This window comes from Pholis gunnellus (assembly GCF_910591455.1).
Source record: "Pholis gunnellus genome assembly, chromosome: 22".
In the NCBI taxonomy this organism is placed as follows: domain Eukaryota; kingdom Metazoa; phylum Chordata; class Actinopteri; order Perciformes; family Pholidae; genus Pholis; species Pholis gunnellus.
This window is the reverse complement of record NC_136549.1, coordinates 10,497,091-10,513,492: the sequence shown is the minus strand read 5'-3', so window position 1 is coordinate 10,513,492 and position 16,402 is coordinate 10,497,091. Positions and strand designations below refer to the sequence as shown.

The window sequence follows — 16,402 nt, the reverse complement described above, 5'->3', positions numbered from 1 at the left end:
AAAGCATGCTACAGTGTGTGTGTGTGTGTGCATAGGTGCCTTCTGCACATTTGATTCAGGTTCTTCAGTTCGTTAAGTTAAGTTAGCATTGCATCGGATAGAGTTGCAACATATCTGCAACATTGGACAAGGACAACATTGCTCGTGTCCTCCAAAATGACCCATATGTATGCTACAGAATGACTCGTACTCTGATTTGCTGGTAAAGGGCTGGTTAAGTTTAGCCAACTACTTGTTAACGTTAGGGAATTTCAGTCATTGTGAATGGCATGAAAACTTTAGCATGTGTAATTATCGTTCAATAATCCAAACAAGTTCATTTGAATGCTTGCAGAGCAACTGTAGGACCTTAATTCTAAGGTTTTGGCATTTTGATGAAAACTCAACTTTTCTTTTATCCTCTTTATCACGTTCTCTTCTGCCGTCGCTCTCTCAGCTTCGCTCTTTCTTCAGGCCTTTGTGTTTTTCTTTCCCCTAAGGAAGACCATTCCTCTTTCCCTTATTTTTCCTCTAAAGTGCCTCCATCACCATTACCTTGTACTCTCACCATCTCACTTACAGTGTAGGTGTAAGAGCTAAAGGTTCTTTATTCTCTCTGGGGGTTTTTTTTAGGGGTGAGATGTTTCCCTTAACGACATCACAGTTTGAATCTTTCTGCCTCCCTCCGTCAAAACCCGCCTGTACCCCGGCAGTGCCGCTCGGCGCCATGTGTCTGCTTTAGACCCCGACCCGCAATCGCGGACACACACTGCCTGCCTTTCATTCAGGCCCGCGTTTCTCGTTTTCCTTCATCATGTGTCACCATCACCCTGGCTGACCCTCTTAATGCACACACAGACTCCCTCCTGACTGCCATGTGCCAGTGTGCCAGCCTCTCTTCTCTGTCTTGTGGTGAGTGTGTGTGTGTTTTACAAGCCTCTCCCTGGCTCTGTTAAAATGCCTGGCACTCTGTAAAGCCATTCGGATCATTCTAAAATAGCATGTAAAACACACACGGACAGATACATACACACACACACACACACACACACACACATGGAAACCTACAAGTTCCATGTCCACACATGCATTAGCATGAATGACCACTGGAGGCTCGTGTACCTGACAGTCTGCTCAAACATGTTACGAACACGGTGTCTGATGTAACTCTCCTCTGTTCTGTTAAACTGGAGCAAGGCCGACAAAGCAGTGTGGCTCACATGTTAGAGGAAAGAGTGTTGGGTGAGAACAAGTAGGCCTTAATCAACTGGGCACCTCCCAGCACAGATAACTGGTTGCATCAAGAGCGGAAAAACCCGCTAAAGAGCTTCAGCAGTAAACTCCGGCCTTGCAGAGTGCAATCCCTGCTTTCGGTGCTGAGAAGATGAACTGATCGCACTACCAGCCCAAATTGTAGACACATACTGTGTTTTTAAGGATGCCGTTTAAGTTAAGTTATCAACCGACACATATTTAAACCCGCAAAAGTAAGGAGTGCCTCAGAAAACCTTTGTCTTGAGTTGTTCTCGACACGTTTCAGGTTGTTTCTCATGAGATGTAACAGAGCAGAAGATACAATACAATGCACAATGCTAGCAAAAGCACCCAGTTGTTGTGGGGAAAAAAAATAGAAGATATCATGTCAGCACACCAACCACAGCACCGCATCAGTCAGCAGATTTTGAGCAAATTGCCTGTTTTCATCCATCATGTGAAGTGAATCCAGAGCCTGTTATTAAACAATGCAACATATTGTTCAAGCCCTCCTTAATTCGTGCTGTTTGTTCCATTTAAATGTGACGATCAGGGTTTATTTATTGCGTGTCATCTTTCAGTTTAGTCATTTCCTAACCCTCTTCAATGTCCCTGAAACATTTACATTTCTGTGACTATTGAAGCATGAACAGGAAAAAGAGACTTGCAGTGAAACAGCACCGACAACAGCAAAGCTTTTACCTGAGGTGATATTTTCAGCGGCGTTGCTGTAGGGATGCCAATGTCGATCGGACTGAAATATCTCAACAACTGTTTGCCATGATTTTGATCCAGACATTTGATTTTGGCCTCTGGTCCTCAGAGGGTCAGTCCTCATGACTTTTCCTCTAGCGCCACCATCAGGTGGACATTTGTGATTTTAAAGGGAAATGCCTCTCGTCAACTATTGGATGCATTGCCATGAAATGTGGTACTCGCATTGTTGTGTCCCAGAGGATGAACTGTAACTGATCAGCCTCAGCTGTTTGTGTTTAGAGCTAATTAGCAAATGTTTGAACAGAATGTTCTGAAAGCAACGCCTTGTGTCTCGCTTTACCGCAGTTCGGCTTTCCTGAGCTGCCAAAGCGGTGGGTCTTGTGTATCTTCTGTGCTGATATTTGGTAGGACTGACATCAGCGAAGGAATTAAATGAAACATTCAATTCAGTAGGTCTTAACATGGCATGGTTTGACCAAAACTAAAGCACGGTAGGGAGCTGGTAGCGAAAGGTACCAGCTCGGTTGTGTGTTCTTCTGTATTTGTTTCCAGGTTCGTCTTTAACCTCAGCTGAACTACAAAAGTAACACTGATTCCAAAAGTGAGGTTTTACTAAAAGAGCTCTTTTCTGTGCCATAGTCATAATAATAACCTTTATGGCTCAATGACGCCTATAATGAGCACTGAAGAGAACTGGCATCATATTCCACATACACGCCACAGGAAGTCTTTCTCTCTCTCTGGTCTATGGCTACCTCCCTGGTCTGAAGTGTGACGGCATAAGAAATCCCCTGTTTGTGTGTATATGCATATATGTACGTGCAAAGCTATCACATTTTATCGTACGCATGAGCGCACAAGTGTGTGTGTGTGTGTGTGTGTGTGTTTGCGACTGTGAGTCCATTGAAGTCTAAGCGCATGTACATTTGCGTGAGTTTGGTGTCGTAAAACGAAACATAATTAAGTGTTATTGGCTGAGTCGGACATTATATCGCTGCTCTTATGAAGCCTGTATGAATTGTCAGCCCGCGACCCTCTATCTGCTAAAGCAAGGACTCCTCCCCGGGAATGACTGCATGTGTGTCTGTGAGCCAACTCAAGCTGGAGAAACCTCAGTGAAAATTGCGTCCACATATTTACAACTCTATAAGTCATTGTAATGATGGAAAGCGCCACATGTTTACAGACGTCACATTTCATTGTTGTTGCAGTCTGATCTCCAAATGGAAGAAGGAGAGACATATTTTTCTCCCTGGCTTGCTGTTACACGCATTTTAAAACTCGTACGACACGGCATCTCACAGGGCATGGCGGCCGTTCAGTCAACTGAAGCGAATCAAACGCTGGTGACTTTAAGTGCTGCTCTGTGAATCAGTGCAATAGTAACTTCTATACAGTATGCAGTCAGAGTAAACAGGCAAATGTGACTAGATATTTGACATGACTGAGTTAAAACTACAAACGCTCCTGAAATGTTATATAAATAAAGCTTGTCTTGCGTTATAAAATACAACCCTTTAGGTTTAAAATCCAGCCTACGCGATCATTGTTGTTTCAGCTCTGCAGCCTGATGCCCTCCACAGACTGGCACACTACAAAGGAGCTGTGCGTTTCTGTTTGTGTGTCTGACGAGCCCACACAGCTTCAAGGTCACCGATTGGGTACATTTTGATTGACAGGAGGTACAGAAACAGGAAGGGGCGGGGCTGAAATTGAAACATCACAGATTGAGGGGAGACTACAGTATTGCAATTGTACTGATAGGCTGAATGTGTCTCTGTGCGAGTGTGACTTCAACATCCCTGGTGATAATGGAAAAGGTTATTATTGTTTTGATAGTCTGTGTGTGTAGGTGTGCGTGCCAGAAAATAGTCGCAATCCCGGAGTTGCAATCTCTGTCTCTGTCTGTGATAGTTATGGTGTACTGTAAATATAAACTGATGTAAATTATAAGAACAAAGAGAGGCATAAATTCATGTTATGTGATTTTATTATTAGGCTACATCCACACTACTAGGTTTCCATTTTGAAACTCGTATCTTTTGCTACGTGTATGCCTGGTCTCCACACTACTCTGGAGTTTTAGAGCACTGAAAAGGAGTTTATAATGACTTTTTCCTCTAGCGCCACCATCAGGTTGACATTAAGTGAAATGCCTCTCGTCAACTATTGGATGCATTGCCTTGAAATTTGGTACTCACATGTTTGTACCCCAGAGGATGAATTGTAACTGATCAGCCTCAGCTGTTTGTGTTTAGAGCTAATTTGCAGATATTTGAACATAACGTTTAACTGAAACCAACTGCCGGAGAAAATAAGGCTAAATAGTGAACCGGGGGAAATGCAGCCGTGTTTCGCTGCTTGATTGGGTCTCATCAGTCATGACGTGTCCTTCACTGATTCGTCACGCCGCCAGAAGAAAACCAACAGCAGCCTTGATTGCTGATTGAGGAGGGCCACGGACACAACATTGAGGACTTTTCTTATTAATGCTTATTTTGTTCTGCCCAACTATTGTGAAGTTCCCAAAGAAACTGTAGACCCAACAAAAGCATTAATGCTCTCCAGTGCGTCAGGGACTTCAGATGAAGATTACAGAGGAAGATCTTAAGTATCAAGCCCGACCTTTTATTATTAGAGAGCGCTACAATACTCGACATGGACTTGACTATTTTACGAGACTTGAAAGACAAATGATCCTGGTTTGACCTGGTAAATTCCTCTAACAAATAACAAATGTTAAGACAGTGCCGGATAGGCTTTGCATGGCCACGCAGCTTGAATGTTTATTGATTAGGCCTCCGCATTGCAAGGACTTGGTTTCTGCTGGGTACAAATCACTCCTTTGCAAGGATTACGCTCAAATACTGTCATTTTAATTGTCAGTTTTGACTTACAATATACTTGGCAAGACGTTTGATTCAAGCAGCCACCGTATTGCAAAAAGGAAAAGTGTTTTTGTCTGTGTGCAAATGAAATTGTAAGGGTGGAGTGGAGGGACGGCAGAGGGTGGAGGAGGTTTTGTGGGGGGGGGGGGGGGGGGGGGGGGGGGTTGTCTAGAGCAGAGAGTCAGACCCCATCCATTTGTGCTGCGATGTGGTCTGGGGTCTCTCGGCTTTCATTAGGCAGCTCTGTTTCCTGCTCCAAGGATGATTGTTTTCTCTCTAAATACGACGCTGAGGTCCTCGACGACCATTAGACACACACACACACACACACACACACACACACACACACACATCGTGAACGCACACTAAGAAACTCAGACAAAAGGAGAGACAGTCAGACGCACATGTCCGACCCTCAGTGCCCATTTCACAACGACACACACACACACACACACACACACACACACAGGCCTTCGCTGGTCATTAAAGACTGACTGCTGGGTTTTTATGCAGATTTATTGAATCCAGGCATAATGGCTTTACCAGTCGACCTCTTTTTACATGCATTTGTCTTTTTTCTGTCCCTCCTCCTTGATCTTTCCCTCTGTCTCTGGTCATCACTCTTTCCTCCCCCTCCGCTTGATTCCTGTCCTCTTTCCTCTCTTCCTTTTCTATTCTTTTAAAGCTTTCTGTCTTCCTTCGTCAGTTCCCCCACTCCGTCTCTCCTTGGCTATTGTCACTCACTCTTGATCAATCTGCTTCTCCCCGCTCCTCTCCGACTCGCTGTCGCACTCTTTCAGCTCCCGCTTCACAATCACTGCCTTGCTTTTCCGTCCTCTACCTTTCTGTCCCTCCGTCCTCTGTTGTCTATAATGGAAAGAGAAGCCAGTGATGGTAACTCACAGAAACAAGCTGTACTCCCACACTCTTCTTGTCTCTATCTGAAGCTGTTAAATCTTCACAATGGCAGACATTCACGTATTTCCCCCCTCGGTTGTTCCTTCAAGGACAGCTGTACAATCGTTGAGACTTTTACCAACACCGAACGAAGTTCAGACACTTTAAAATGTACTAATGCAATGCATACACTGTGTTCTGTGGCCCAATATTCAGAACTGCTCATGAAATCTGTGGTTTGGATTGAGGCGATAGTTTAGGTTTTGTAAAGCGCAGACAAAGTGAGCAGGATGGGAATATTATGCAGTGGGATTGAAAGAAAGCGGTGTTTTAGAAACTGGTTGTGTAAACTGAGTAGTTGGTCATCTTGTTTGTTTTGACTTGCTTTTCAACAGACATTTTATTTTACGACTTAAAATGAATGTACTTGTAAATGTGTTTTAACGATCATTTTGGAGACTATGGCTTCCTTAACCACAATAACATTAATTATTGACAGGTTTTATGATTGCTATATTATGCAAGACACAACTCTGCCTCCAGTCTTTTTTTATTCATTTCAAAATGATATTAAAATGATATATTAGTCGGTGGTTTTACGGTTTGCCTCCGATTATGTTTGGGTCACCATGAATGAGCAAATCTTAGGGAAAGCGAGCTTTTTTTATAGGATAGTAAAACAATTTCAACATTATTGAAAATATGGTATTTCTATTTATTTAGTTTTAGTTATTTGATTTTATTGTTTTTCGCCAAAGATAACTTCTGAAGCGTCTTGGTTTGAACACGCTGTACATTCTGTACAGGCAGCCTGTCAGCGTACTTCACATCTCTTTCCCTCAGTTATGTTTCCGGATTTGATTAATGGCCACATGCTTTGCAGCTTAGTTTAGATCAAGATAAACCCCTGATACTCCTGATATCTAGCTTTAGATCCGCTCTTTTTAGAAGCACCTCAAGCTTCCTTTTGTCTGGCCTGTCGACCGTTTTTTCCTTTTTATTTCCTGTACAAACCGTAACACTGTGTGTCAGTTGTTGTTGTTTTTTTCCGATTGGCCCACTGGGAGGTTACACCTATACACAGTCAATGTTGGAGTCTGTTTCTGCTCTTTTATTTCTGCAGCCATTAGTGTTGTAAGTCCAGCCTTGTGTAGTTACTCCTAGAGGGCCAGTTTACGGTTTAAGTCTTTTTTTATATGCTCCATAATCTCCTGTTCTCTATGAAGGCGTTCCACTGTAGTTAGCACACTTACAAGCCCACATCCAGCTGTAGCGTAACTGGAACTAATAAGTGCTAAAGTGACTGTTGGAGAATTGAACTAATAGATTTAAGCTCCCAGACGTTAATAAACGGCCGGGTGGGGAGATCTACACTTCCCTTCCTTGCCAATTACTACAAGTGCTCATGAGCAAGGCACAGGATGGTGGTTTAATCGTCTGTCCCCTCAGAACTAACTGCTCCCAGAGGCCAAACTTAAAAATATGAATATGTTCCTACAGTCATTTTGGCTGATTGAATGAGCTACCAAATGAAATTACCAAGTTATGGTCTATTGCCCACGCTCACACTTTCCTGGTATTTCTCTTCATCTGCGCAGTGTTATTCAGTCCTCCAGGAGCAGTTTTAGGTTCAAGTCCTCAAGCTGTATTCCCACTACAGCTCGTTAGCCTGCATTTTAAGCTGAGCTGCCTGGACTACAGCTGTAACGAACTACGACAGAGCACACACACACACACACTCATTCACACACATTCGGTCACTTGGCTCAGGCGCATTTAGGCTTGGCGCGGTCGGGCGGCCAACTTATAAAGCAGACTGCATACAGTGTAAGCTTGTAAGAGCCTAATGGTTTGAATAGAGACAGGAGGAGAGACGGGGGATTATAATAGCCAATATAGGCCTATTATACTTTATCCCTTTGCTCTTATTCATAATGGTGTTTCTATAGCACTGCTCAGGGCTGCTGTTGAGGAGTCTGGAGCCTTTTTAAACCTCCTGATTGTATCTTTACTCAGGCAACTTGGTGCTATTGCTGAGGAATATTAGGTCAAACTTTGCCCTCGAGACTTATCCTGTGTCCCTCATCCTCTCCTTCCCTTGTCTTCCTGCTGGTTTTGTTTAAGTAAGAGTCTTTCTTAAAGGTTTTTCATTTTTTCCAGAAACGGTCCACCTTTTCACCTCGGTTTCTGTTTTCTTACCCACAAAGCAGTGCTGCTCTGTCCCTTGAACTTTGTTCTTTAACTTGCTAATGTTCAGCCAATCGTTAAGTTATTGGGAAACATTTTGGAAGATTTAAAAGCTATTAAACAATTCATTGGTATCCAAATATTTTTTTATACCAAATTCGGTTAAGATTGAATGAAATATGTAGCAGATCTTGGTTTTTCTTGTGCAAATATAAAAAACATGGTAGAAATTGGGCCTATAGATGGAAAGTTCTTTTGTTGGTCCCTGACCTAATTTTTCCAATAAGTTTCATAATACATAATAATATTCAGAATAGTAAAAGGTGAAGGTCAAACCATTAGAGCTCATTGCTACATTTGTGGTCCAACATTAACAACATGATTTGTGCAGCCTTTGGATACATTTCTTTGTGGAAGTGGGTCAGTGGGCCTCACTAAGCAGCACTTATCTATGGAGACAAGGGACTGGAACTCACGATTCATAAAACATAATTTCCCCTAAATCAGTCAAAACAAGGTGACGCTTACTGTTCAACAGGCACTGCCATAAAACGAAACAGACACCGTTTCCTGGTAAAAACAGACCTCTAGCCTCAGAATCATCTGTAAACTAAGATGTGTGTCTGCAACAGGATGGGCTGATGCACTCCAGTTAGATCATATATTTGTACACTCTCTCGTTCTCTACCGCTACCCGTTTGTCGCCCTCTCTCTCTCTCTCTCTCTCTCTCTCTCTCTCTCTCTCTCTCGGGTAATCTCTCTGACTCTATCTCTCTCTGCTGTGTTAGGGTTTCTTTACAAAACATTAGCATTCCTCTGCAAAGAGGTTCAAGCCCTGCAGTGTGTGTTAAGGGGTCAGTGTGTACGTACACACACATTATCCTCATTTTATAGCTGATAACCTGTGTGTGCATGTACATGTTTGCAGGGCTCTGCGTGTGTGTGTGTGTGTGTGTGTGTGTGTGTGTGTGTGTGTGTGTGTGTGTGTGTGTGTGTGTGTGTGTGTGTGTGTGTGTGTGTGTGTGTGTGTGTGTGTGTGTGTGTGTGTGTCTTCCTCTACGACCCCTGATAAGGCAGATAATGATCCATCACGATAATGGAGCTTTAATGGCTGCAGTAAAAATCATCTTCAACAAACCCTCTCTCTCTCTTTGTCACACACACACACACACACACACGTCTTATCCCTTCCCTCAGTCTATCTTTCTGCTTCCCACAATCCTCTCTGTCACTCACTAAATCAGAACTTGAGCTTGCAACATACACTTTAGCGTCATGCCATGCACTCACGCACACCTATCATGTCGAACACCCAAACCACTGACACCTTCACTAATGTATCTCCTAAACACACACACACACACACACACACCTTACCACAAACACTAACAATCAAACACACACACACTCTTGTCATGAATCTGGCAAGCTGCCCACTTACGTTATTTCATCTCCATTTCTCTCTGACCACACGCACTGTGATTGCATGAGACGTGATCCGCGTTGGAGCCACAACATCCAAACGTACACCTCATGACTGGAAACTGTGTCATGCAACATTGTTTCTATTTCATTTCTTCAGGTCATGAACGAGCTGGGGAGCTAGAGAGGAAGTTTATTGCTTTGCAACGTGTAGACGGGAGGATTAAATTATGATTACTTTCAGAGGAAAACTGTGTAATTTATATCAGTTATGAGAAAAAGAATTTCCCACCAGGTTAATTGTAGTGATTTAAGTATGTTGAGACTCTGTTAGACGCAGCTTTGCAATAAAGTCCATTAGGGGAAACAGTCAGCCAGGTTTTAAACATGTCCTCAGTTTAACAACACTATTTAAAAAAAAAAACCTTTTAAGGAGCTTTTTGCAGAGCTGCTTCTCATGGTCCACTGACTGCACCATGAGGGTGCACACATGCAGATTTCAGGTATATTCACCTTTGATTTCACTACCAAATAACTAGCTTAAATCAGTGGTTCCCAACCTGTGGGTCGGGACCTTTCCGCTGGACACAGGATGGATGTGATGGGTCGCAAGATGAGTAATGGAAACATTTGAAAGATATTCAAATTGTTTACACTTTTTCTGACTTATCTCTAGTCTTTGCTTTGGATACTTTTCCCCCCAAAAAGATTCTAATTAAATCCTGCGTGTTTCATGTCAAAATCTCATGCATGTCGCTGCTGAAAGCTTGTTGACATATTCAATCCGTGAGAAGGGAACACAAGAAGACACTGGTTTATTTTAAAGGGTCAGAAGCTAAAAACACTGATTAAAAACAGTTTTACTGCTCATGTTTCTGAAACTGTGTCTTACAGTGTTACTATGTATCGCAGCACTGAATTTATGAACTGAACCAGCAGTACCTTAAACAAAAAGTGAAATAAATATCTAGGTTGTAAAACAGCAGAATTTTCATTAAAACCACAAAGCTAGTGCCGCCAAAAGCTGATGTGAACAATGGTATGGCACAATGTTATTCATTAGTTTTATGTAAAACTGTCATCCTAAAAGGACACAAGCAGCAATCCGGATAAACGCCAACATCCATTATTGATTCCCTCATTAAAACGGCACCGATCACAAGTTTTTTAAACTGTGAGTTATGGATGATGCAGACGGTGCTGCAACCGATAATATCTCCCGTTTCATGCATATGGCAGTATCAGCGCCGTGTTTGACCCGTTTCACCTTGATTTATAAATGCTTTTTCAGGCGTCTCTCTCTCTCTGGTGTAGGTCAAGGCTGCGTGAGTCAGAGAGCAGAGGACAGCAGACTCATACTAAACCATTTATCTCTTCTCAATCGCCTCACAATCTAATCTTTACTGCCGTGTTTTTCTGGGGAATTGCAACTAAAACGCAGAGTCATTAAGTTGAATTATATGCAAACACACATACGGATGTTTGGGCATTATAGATAGGGAGAGTAAAGTCGCGCAAACTCACAGACTTGCACAGAGGAAGGACGGAGGGGTGGAGCCTCGTTGCTCCTCTCGCACAGCTTCACACTCTCCTTCACCTCCTCTGTCCCTCACTCACTGTTCACTTCTGCCTCGATGTTCTCCTCCGTCTTCACTCTCCTCCTGTCTTTCCAAAATAGAACTTAGCAAATACTTCCCAGGACTGATGGCTGTTTATCAGGCTTCATGTCAGCGAACAGTGTGTGCAACACAGATGTGAGCACAGCGCGGTCCTACGAGGAGATTATAGCACGTGTGTTTATAAATAATGTAAATATTTCGAAAGAAGTTGTTACATAGCCTCCAAAGATAATGTAACAACATAGTAGACGGACAAGGTTCTATATTCATATGTGATTTATTGGGCACGTTTTCATTAATCATCAAAAGTATTATTACTTACAGCAGTTTTACACATGAATAAAGCCACTGTAATAAAAGATACCGCTGAGATTTGCTGGCTAAGAGATGAGAGCAGAGGGAAGAGGTTAAGACTTAACGAGGCAATATTTTGCCAATATCTGACCCAGGCCTCACACACACACACACACACACACACACACCAACATAAATGTGGGCTTGTGTTACATGACTGTTTGAGCGTTGCTCTTATTGATACAGATGTATTGGTCATTAAGTCCGTTAGGTTTGACGTCTCAGCTCGGCCGCAGCCAAAGAAAATAGCATCAGCGCTCTCGCACAGAAATGTTCCACTCTGTATGGTCAGAAAGAACTACACTGTGGTGTTTTCAGATTACAGTCTGATATGCGTGCGTGTGTGTGTGTGTGTGTGTGTGTGTGTCGCCTTAGGCTCCCTGTCATCCATAGGGTTATAAGGAGAGTTGGTCTTTCTGCCTGTGTTTGTGTGCTTGACTGATATTGAATTTAAAAGTGTTAAGAGCTACTCTAGATGTTTCTCTCTCTTTCCAGTATTTATGCTAAGCTAATGTAACCAGCTTCTTGCTCCAGCTGCAGAGTGGCGTCGATCCCGCTCATCTGTCGTAACCCTCTGCAAGAAAACAAATAAGCATGTTTCTAAATGACAACCGATTCCTTTACATTCCATGTTGGCTGTGTTGAAGGACGTTGGTTTGAATAAATGTCTGAAATCTCTCTGTGTCTTTCTCTCTCTCTCTCAGTTGGAGGCGGAGTTGGCGCTGTGTGAGAGGGAGGGGGCGGAGCTCCAGGAGTACGCCAATCAGGTCCTGCAGCAGATCGCCGAACGATGCCCCGACATTTTGGAACAAGTGGTCAACGCTCTTGAGGACAGCTGCTGACACACGAGTGCACACACGCTGACAGACACACAAATAAGCTTATACATTAATTAGCACGCAAAGTCAGAAGGCAAGCGAACACACACACACACATACACAGACCTTTAGAAGTCTCCAGAAAACGCCCATAATCCCCTGCTACAACAATTAAATGGCTTTCACTTCCACCTGCTGTTCTTCATCTAATTTTCGGGAAAAAACACGTCATTACTGAAAAATATTCTTCCAATGTGTCTTTAGTCTCTATCACTTTTAACACACAGTGCCAGCTGAGGGAAATATTGTTAATTGTTCAGTTCATAGGGCTTTGTTGGCATGCAAGTTAATTGGAAATTGTTAATGTTTTTTGAGACATTGAACACGTATTTTTCCGAACTACTTCGAAACAGAAGGAGCGTCACGTCTCTCGCCATCTGTGACACTTTGCAGCCGGCCATCTTGTGTCCTTCCAGGCAATCGGCAGACTTGTTAACGTGACTTGATGTATTTCATTGGGGAGTGAAATATTTTCAAACTGTCGGAGACAAAAAAAAAAGAAGGGTGAAAGTGAGTCGAGCTTGCCAGGTTCCTTCTGATGCCAGACTTACACGCTGTTACCACATTGTTATTTGATTGGTTCAGATTCAAAAGTGTGTTTATTTCAGCTGCCTTTGATTCTTTACATCATTTGCTGCTATCTTTTTAACTTTTAGTTTCTCTTGTTTTTTTTCCATGCCTTGTTGGGTGTTTTTTTTCTTTTTTTTTCTGATGAAACGTCCCAACTTGCAGTTACTTTCAGCAGTAACCTCTAGATAGTTGTGTATATTGTAAAGAGAGAACTTTAATTAACAGCCTTTGTCAGGGGATCGTGATACTTTTGTCTATATTTTTTCCCTATTATAGATGAAAGGCACACACCACAATAAATCTCGCAATACTCCCTTTATTAAAACACACCGGTGTAGATGTTTGGTGTTTCTTTTTAAACCGAAGAAACACAAATTAGGTTGTGTTCAGACAATCCCTCACCTACCATTGTGTGACAATCCTTTTAGAGTTATGGAAGCATCTGAGTTAATAATTCCCTTATTGAAGCATCTTTTTTTTTCATGGGAGGTAGGGAATATAAAATAATTGCTATATATATTTTATTTTTTGCTTTTGGTAATATATATCTAAAACACATCTTGTTTGATTGAAAATATTGTCATGTATTGGTTGGTATGTTACATAATGTGTAAAAAAAAAAATAATTTGGTGATTTGCAAGTAACCACAGATTTGTTCTGTAAGCAGGAGACTGTTATTGGGAACGTATGTATCGCACCTACACGAGGCTCTGTGTCCACCGGGAACACTTTCTCGGAATCAGTTTCTTGTTCTTGTAGTTTACGGTGCAAACACTCTGATGCATGTCTCCCACAGCGCTGACAGCCTTAGCATGATTTCAACGCTAACGGCACCAAAGCAGTAGAGGTTCCATTTGTTTCAACTTCAATCAAAAGCTCCTCTAACAGTGTTTTTTTTTTTTTTTTTTTAGTGCTAATACTGTAGTGAGTGCTGAAAGTGTGACTGGCCACATGCAACTGTTTAGCGCTGCTCCCTTAAAAGAAATACCCGGTGGAGACAAAGCCTGAAGATGGAGATTTACACTGCACTCACATCTGATTCTACACCATCATAACGCTTTCTGAAAGATGTGTACTAAAAAAAAAAGTGAGGAGTTTCATTCCATAATAGTACATGTCTGTTTCATGAGGTGTTAGGTGCCTCAAATGTTACCGGTTTGAAATTGCTCCAAGGCTCCAATGATCACGAATAGTTTGTGTAACGTTTGACAAATGCTTCTTATTTTGGAATGAAACTCCGTCAGATATGAGCTTGTGTTGTAAATCCAGTATTTTGTTGTCTGTTTTATACTGATAATGTTTTGGAACGGTGATGACTGGGACTCACCGTGACTTTGTTGTGGATTGAAAATGATAAAAATGGAATAAAATATGGATTTATCTTTATGTTGTTGTGGAAGGATCCTGTCTGTGATTTGATCTATCTTTTGCTCATATTGTTTCTTGTTTGAAGGATTTGTATAGACTAGAAGAAGGTGAAGACAACAAAAATAAGCTGAAATATTCTTTCTCGTCCCTTTGATTGTCTTGTGACCCCTCAGATTAATCCTCACTCACACACACCTTCACTGTGAGAGAGGCCAGGACCAATTTGTTGGTTTCTTTAGTCTTTCGACCTCCGTACACATGATAAAGACAGAGCTTAGAACATCTTTCCTTTTGTTTAATTTCCTTACTTTTTATGACCTCTCCTTCGCCTCCTTTCCTTTTGCCTCCCTCCCTCCCTCTCTCTCTTTATCTCCCTCTAAACTGTGCTTCTTATCTTGTCACCAGTGGTTTATTTTTCTATCCGCCCACAATAATGACATTGTTCCACAGCACAGGCCTCATCCTGTTCCAGTTCTTTACACACACACACACACACACACACACACAGTCAAGCCATACCATTACTATTGTCTTAAAGGTATCGTTCGGATCGTTCAGGAAAACACACACACACACTTCCTTAAGTTTGCATCTTGCATATATATGGCAGCAGCTCAGTGTAATGAGTTCATTCAGCTAGAAAATCTGGTTTAACAGACCAACCCAGCTCGACTGACCTTAAACCTTGCCCCGACATTTGCCTAAAGGATTTTAAAGCAGAGTGGAAACATCGCTTTTCACACAATAAAACACTCCTGAGTCAACTCCCCGACAGTCTGTAAACGTAACATATGTGCCAATGTTTACCTTCACATATGGCAACGCTTCGTTCAGTGTGTCGGTGCCCGGGTTTTGCGCAGAAGGATCCGTTCTGCTTTCTCCATCTACTGTCCTAATAAAAGCCAGTGGAGGGAGACAGAAGGGAATGGATGCAGCGAGAAAGAGAAGGAGGAAGAGTTACGCATGTATGACTGTCTGATTTATGTGATGGAGAAAGAGAGAGAGAGGGAGGGAGACACAGGTAGGAAAGAGTGGAGACACAACCCACTGAGCACCAGACATTATTTCATCGTCTTGTCTCTGCCGTAACTCATTGCTCATATGCAAAATATTACATACTCAAACACAAAAAAATGTGTGTCAGAGAAAGACATATTGATAATACATTTCCTCAAAACATAGTCTAAGATGTAGACGAAATCCCCCTTGATTTTTTAATGCACCGTTGAAGGACACCGCTGCAAAATATGACTCTGTAACAAAAAGTGGACGGTGATGAAACCGCACGCAAAACAAAACACTACAATAAAGAAAAAGGCATTTTACTTTCACTTTTACTAAGTTTTGTTGGAATAATTTCTTCTCTTTCTTCAGTTTGTTAGTATATAACATGTTAGGAAACGTGCTACTTTAACGAAAGCTGTGCTGGCAACAAGTATCAATGTCTCCAACATGTCAGTTCATGACATGCTTTACATAATAATGAATATATTCATTCACAAAATATAAAGTACATAGATTGGTTCATATAGTAGCTGAAAATGAATATACCATCGGTATTTAAGCTCCAATACTTGGGCAACTTTAAGTGACTAAATTAAATGTTTGATCCATTATTGCCATTATTACATACTATACTGCTGTATTTTAGTATGTGTTTTCTCTTTTGGATTTGTTTTAAACACACACACACCACACCTTTACTCTGCAGACATTGAGCGTTGATAAGATCCTGATGATATTGGTGGTTCACGACACAAAAAAAGCACAGATGTCCCGGAGATAACGCTAGAACCTGTGCGTGATTAAAGACCTATCTACGCCCAGTCTTTCTGTATATACTGTACTATGGAGGAGGACTGACACACATGAGAGACCGGGAGGAGGAATAAAAATTGAGTGACTGCAGAGGAAGTGGGGAGGGCTCGCGTTGGCTTTGGGTAGATGTGGTTTCAATCATCACACATCACATCACACATGAGTGCAAAGAAAAAGAAGGAGAGGGTGATGGAGAGAAAGAGAAAACAGAGAGAGAGAGAGGAGAGAGGAGAGCCGAGACCAAAACAAACAGCAGCTCAACTTTAAACACACACGCTCAGCCTATATTACATGTTTTCGAGCTTAATAATTAATGATTTCAGTTGTGGTTTGAAGGCATAAACCTGTTGCTTGTTGATTTTGGATGTTTGCTCTTTGTATACCTTATTTTCTCTAATAAATGGTTTGTATAGTCAATGAATTACTGACCTGAATGGAGGGAAGAGGGAG

General features: G+C 41.9%; 1 protein-coding gene across 2 annotated transcripts in view; it reads left to right on the top strand.

Annotated features, from left to right (window-relative positions):
• The window catches only part of LOC306714107 (ELKS/Rab6-interacting/CAST family member 1-like), a 102,164-nt gene extending 88,031 nt beyond the window's left edge, over positions 1-14,133 (top strand). For both annotated transcript variants that reach the window (XM_079184054.1, XM_079184053.1), the window contains one exon: positions 12,022-14,133. In XM_079184054.1, the coding sequence (XP_079040180.1) occupies positions 12,022-12,159 (138 nt within the window). In that variant the 3' untranslated portion in view covers positions 12,160-14,133. The remainder of the gene's footprint in view (positions 1-12,021) is intronic.
• The last annotated feature ends 2,269 nt before the right edge of the window (positions 14,134-16,402 follow it).